General features: G+C 47.4%; 1 protein-coding gene across 1 annotated transcript; it reads left to right on the top strand.

Annotated features, from left to right (window-relative positions):
• The first annotated feature begins 3,163 nt into the window (after positions 1–3,163).
• On the top strand, positions 3,164–5,089 carry LOC119341383 (GDSL esterase/lipase At3g09930-like). Its single transcript, XM_037613259.1, has 5 exons — positions 3,164–3,273; positions 3,374–3,604; positions 3,786–4,081; positions 4,174–4,450; positions 4,532–5,089. The coding sequence occupies exons 1-5, from the start codon at positions 3,219–3,221 to the stop codon at positions 4,774–4,776; spliced, it is 1,104 nt and encodes a 367-aa protein (XP_037469156.1). The 5' UTR covers positions 3,164–3,218; the 3' UTR covers positions 4,777–5,089.
• Positions 5,090–5,549: the final 460 nt, after the last annotated feature.

Genomic DNA, 5,549 nt, shown 5'->3' with positions numbered 1-5,549 from the left:
GGGCGCGCGGGGCACGGGCCCAGTCGGCGAAGCGGGAGGGCCGGCCACGGGCCAGGCAGGCCTCGGCGGTGGGGCTGCCCGGGGTGGGCACGTGGCGGCGCGGGATTGGATGAAGCGGCGGCGCGCGGTGGCGTTGGACATGTCCGGCGGCGGGGACGAAATGTCCGGTGGCGCGCGGGGAGCGGGGCTAGGGTTGGACTGCGCGAAAATCCGGAGGGGATCACATATTTATAGGTAGAGGGAGCTAGGAGACTCCAAATGAGGTGCGGTTTTCGCCCACACGATCGTGATCGAACGACCGAGAGCATGGAGGGGAGTTGGATGGGTTTTGGGCCACTTTGGAAGGGGTGTTGGGCTGCACACGAAAGAGGCTTTACGGTTACCCGATTAACCGTTGGAGTATCAAACGACCTCCAAATGATCTGAAACTTGACAGGTGGTCTACTGGTGCTATACGAAGGCCGCTTGGCAAACCTCGGTCCATTTCGAGAAAGTTCAACAACCGCACACGGAAAGTGGCAAAAGGGGGCGCCGGGGGACATAGGAGTGCCGGATTGCAAAACGGACAACGGGGAAAATGCTCGGGTGCATGAGACGAACACGTATGCAAATGCGATGCACATGACGACATGATATGAAATGCAGATGATGACATGGCAAAGTACAACACGCAAGCACATGACATGGCAACGACGGCAAATAACTGGCGGACACCTGGCGCATCGAATCCGGGGCGTTACACATTGTCACTAATTGATGATGATTTTAGTTGCTAGATGCTGGAGTTTGTCTGTTTGTTAGATGTAGAAACTGATTTTGACATTGAGAAAATTTTGTTTCTCTAAATTTTTACAGGAACGCAAGATGAGTAAAAGAAGCAAGACACTGCATTCTTTTTTTCAAGTTCGAAACACCAAAACCGCGGAAACAGGTCCTTCAACTCAAACGACTGATAATACCCCTGATGTTAGAGCTGAACTCAAATTTAGTGATGTTGAATCTGACCTCGGTAAGAGAATACCAATTGAGGATTTAGATGCAGACATTAGAAATCTTGCTAGAAAGGAGTACATTAGTATGGGTCCATGCCAACCAACTAGTCATGCTTATGAACGGATAAATGGTAGAAGCTTTCATGACTATTGGTTCAATGATCAACATTGAAAAAAAAAATCAGCCTTTTGCTTTCATTGTTTTCTGTTTAAGCAACCAGGAGTTGAAAACTATGGTATTTCAAGGTTATCGCACACATAAAGGCGTTTTGCCTCGTCCTAGACATAAGTTTTCACATTTTTCATCATTATTAACTAGTTTTACATGCTATGTTATGCACTGATTTGCATTTCAAAATCAATGATTGAAGGTTTAGCTTCTTCTGCTATTGAAGATGCAGTTATGGGAGGCTTAGATCAACCAATCCTTTGATTTGGTATCAATCTTTTGTATCATCTATCTATGCTACATATTGTCTTTTGATTTGTCTTGCTTTATTAGTTGACCCATCATGGAACAAATGCTGCCATTGAATATGATGTTTGGTTTTTCTTATTAGTTATGAAACATAGATTGACTTTTGTATGCCTTGAAATTGGAGTTTTTTTGGGGTAGTTTTTAGCCCTTAGTTTCTCGCCTGGGGCGTCAGCAAATCCTGGGTCCGCCACTGCCCGCCGGCTGCAGACCTCGCAGCAGGTCGCACCTCGCCCCCTACAGATCGCAGTTGGCCACCCTCCGCCTCTCGCTGCCCGTCGTCGCCCGGCTGCAATGGGAAGTCGTCGCCCCTTGTAGCAAAACAACGCAAAGACGGACGGCGCCTCTCACCTTACAGCACCTAGCCCCGCCCCGTCGCCGTAGCGCGTCCGTTGCGGCACCACTGTGCTGCCGGCTGTAGCTCTCGTCGTCGTTCGCTCGTACCATCAGAGTTCCCCCGGTTGAAGCTTTTTTCACATATGCCGTTGAAGCTTTTCAGGCAAATGGTTGAAGCTTTTCAGGAAAATGGATGAAGCTTTTTTCCTTTTTGCTATGCGCAAATGAAGCTTTCTTAAACGCTGGTTGAATCTTTTCACATATACAGTTGAAACTTTTCAAGCAATGTTGAAGCTTTTTTGGTTTTCACTGTGCTCGGTTTGAAGCTTTATCAAAACGCCGGTTGAATCTTTTCTCAAACAAGTTGAAGCTTTTCCTGTCAATGCTTGTAGCTTTTTTCGTTGCACGGTGCCCAGGTTGAAGCTTCGTCTATCGCCGGTTGAAACTTTTCCTGTCAATGGTTGAAGCTTTTTTTGTCAACGTTTGTAGCTTTTTCCACTGTGCAGTGCCCGGTTGAAGCTTTCTCTATTGCTGGTTGAAACTTTTCCCAGATACAGTTGAAGCTTTTTCTTTCAACGGTTGTAGCAAACGCGAGCATGGTTCCCTAGCTTCGCCCATGGTGACCGTCGCAGCTCGGCGGCTGTGTGCAAGATGCAGCTGCATCACGCGCCGGGTCGCACCTAGCAGCCATGCTGGATGCAACTCGACACCATGCCCCTTGCCTGTGTCGCGCGTGGCCAGCCAGCCTTGTGGCAGCTCGCATGTGAGGCCATGGCGGGAAGTGGGACTGGGGAGCAACGTCCTCTGGAGATGAGGATGTTCGGCAGAGCCGTGGGGCGTGGGTCATCGGCATGAGAGTGGAAGGGGAGATTGAAGAAGAGCGCGAGGCCATGGCGGCGAGCGTCGGAAGAGAGGACGAGCGCGGCCATGGCGGAGCGCGTTTTGGGAAGAGGATAAGAAAGGATGAAGGATGTGCGTGGGCCCGCAGAACGCGTGGCGCTTTGGCGTTGGTGGGTGTAGCGCAGCGCGTGTGAGCGACGTTTACCTATAATAAATATGAAGATTAAGAATAGCATCATGCATGGATATGTATTTTAGACGCCACAAAAGGTCAAAGGGAGCGGTAGGTAAACTTGAATCCTCGTACGTCCAGGTGGTAGGATTCGACTTTTGAAGTTAAACAAGAGTCCCATGGTCCTCCAGGTGAGAGCGAGAGATCAATTGGGTAGCTAGGCTAGTTTAAACATAGAGTACATCCGAACTATCCACGGTCGGTTATGAAGTTCACATGACGTACGCCCATACATTCTTCTATAAATACATAGCTCGGCCATACACCATCTCATCCCATCCTCTCCTCCTCCCTCCGCAGAACCCTCTCCGGACGCCGGCGGGCCGGCGGCGACCGTAGCAACATGAAGCTCCTTCCGACCGTCATCCTTCTCCTCCTCGTCCTCCTTGCATTCGATGGTACGCGCATTATAAACTACTTACTGCCTTGCTTTTCCGTATCATCGAGTTCTTCATGCTCTGCCTGTGTCCACGAATGTACTGACATGAATACTGACAGATGTGGAGGCCCGAGGCACACCTAGGGCTCATCGATCAAATCACCAGTGGTCCAGCATGTTCGTCTTCGGCGACGACTTTGTCGACAACGGCAACGTTCCCAACATCGTCGGTGAAAAGACGTCGCGGCAGTGGAGCTACCCCTACGGCTCTTATCGCAACTCCAATTGGTCTGGCGCTCCTGTTCCAACAGGACGCTTCTCCAACTACCGGATGCAATCAGATTTTATCGGTACGTGCAGAATCTAGAGTACTTAAGCTAACGAATTGATTTTTTAGACTAGTGCTAGACATGTACTCCCTGTAAAACTTTAGTGACCTAAACGCTCTTATATTAGTTTACAGAGGGAGTATCATTATACATCTAAGTGTATCCAAAATAATCAATCGTATCTATTGCCTTGTCCTTGCAGCAAGGATGTTGGGCCTCACTGAAGCCCCTCCAGCGTACGAGCTCACATCAGATCAATCTTGCGATGCATCTGGCATGACCTTCGCTTTTGGCGGCGCTGGTGTCTTCAAGGTGACGTCGACGGCGAAGAAGGTGCCGACCCTTGCTGCACAGGTTCAAGCTTTCAAGAGGCTAGTCAACGACAATGTCATCTCCACACGACAGCTTCACCACTCTGTCGCACTCATCGCCATCTCAGGCAATGACTACATGAGCGGCTCCGAGGCCAATAATGGATTCTACTCAAGCTTCAATGATGTAAGTAGTACCTAGCAGACTATGGCATACAAATTAAACCATCAATTAATATATTGATCTCCACTTTACTAATTAACTTTTTGTGGATGCAGCTCTATATTTACATGGGAAACGTGGCGACCGAGATCCTAGATAATGTGGCGCAACTGCAGATGCTTGGTGTGAGGAAGGTTCTAGTAAATAACTTGCATCCCATTGGTTGCATGCCTTCACAGACTAGTTCGAACAACTACACCACATGTGACCTTCTTGGCAATTATGGTGCATCGGTGCACAACAAGTATCTAAACCAAATGATCGGAGAAAGGGACAACGTCCACGTACTGGACCTCTACTCCGCCTTCACCGACATCGTGAATCACGCCCCTGGTAAGTGTGGATGTTGCAAGTCAAATCTGGTTTCTAATGTGTCAATTCATCTATGTAACTAATTTTTTTTCGTGCATGCAGGTGAAGGGTCAGATCGGTCCAAGGACTTCAAGCGCAAGCTGACCCCGTGTTGCGAGAGTTCCTATGAGGGAGGGTACTGTGGGGAGCGTAGCAGTTCAGGGAAGCACCTCTATGACCTATGTGAGAATCCCGACAAGAGCTTCTACTGGGACGAGACACACCCAACACATGCTGGGTGGGAGGCGGTAATGGAGGCGCTGGAGCAACCTTTGATGGAATTTCTCGATCAGGACTACGTTCCATGATGCCTCGTATTTTTGGCAGAAGCTTGATTATTTGATAGTTTTGGTGCCGTATCTTTTAGGTTAGCATTATATACAGTATGCGTATTTAGGGGTGAGCTTCAGAGGTATTATTTTCGTCATGTTTAGCTGAACCTTTAGTCTAGTAGTAGTCTTTATAGGTGAACTTGTTCCAAATTGCTTAATGTCTCGTATTGCCATGCACTTTGTAGCAAGATGGTACAAAAGAGGGATAAAGTAAACAATTCATCAGGAAATGTGCATGCTCGACAGGAAAACTGATGGCACATCAAGAGATGTGTATTTGGCAGTTTGAGAGGCCAACAGACATGATGTCATACACATGGAACAACTTTTTTCATTCCAACACAACCTGCTTAATTCGACTATACATTCTTGAATGCTACAGTATATATGTAAAATAGATGTTTTTGCTTTGTCTGAAACTTTGATAATGTTGTTTCTAGTGGTTTTATCGCCGTCGAACCAAGATACAGTGTTCACAAGTTTAAGATGTTCTAACTTTTTTCTAATTCGGATGTCTATAGACACGTTTTAGGGAGTATTATATATAACCAATGTTTTGCATGGGCCTTGTCTATTTATCAATCCCTAATAATCTTGATACAAAGGTGAACATCACATCATGAAAAGGTGAAGCATAGAGGCATTTGAAGCTGAACATCACATCATGAAGAGGTGAAGCCTAGCAAGTACTGAAGAATTTAAGTGGTCACCACTGTAACAGAGCAGTGTACATACAAAAGTTGAGAGGA

Source organism: Triticum dicoccoides, chromosome 7B (genome assembly GCF_002162155.2).
Source record: "Triticum dicoccoides isolate Atlit2015 ecotype Zavitan chromosome 7B, WEW_v2.0, whole genome shotgun sequence".
Lineage (NCBI taxonomy): Eukaryota > Viridiplantae > Streptophyta > Magnoliopsida > Poales > Poaceae > Triticum > Triticum dicoccoides.
Note: the sequence above shows the minus strand (reverse complement) of the source record. Positions and strands in the feature narration are given on the sequence as shown.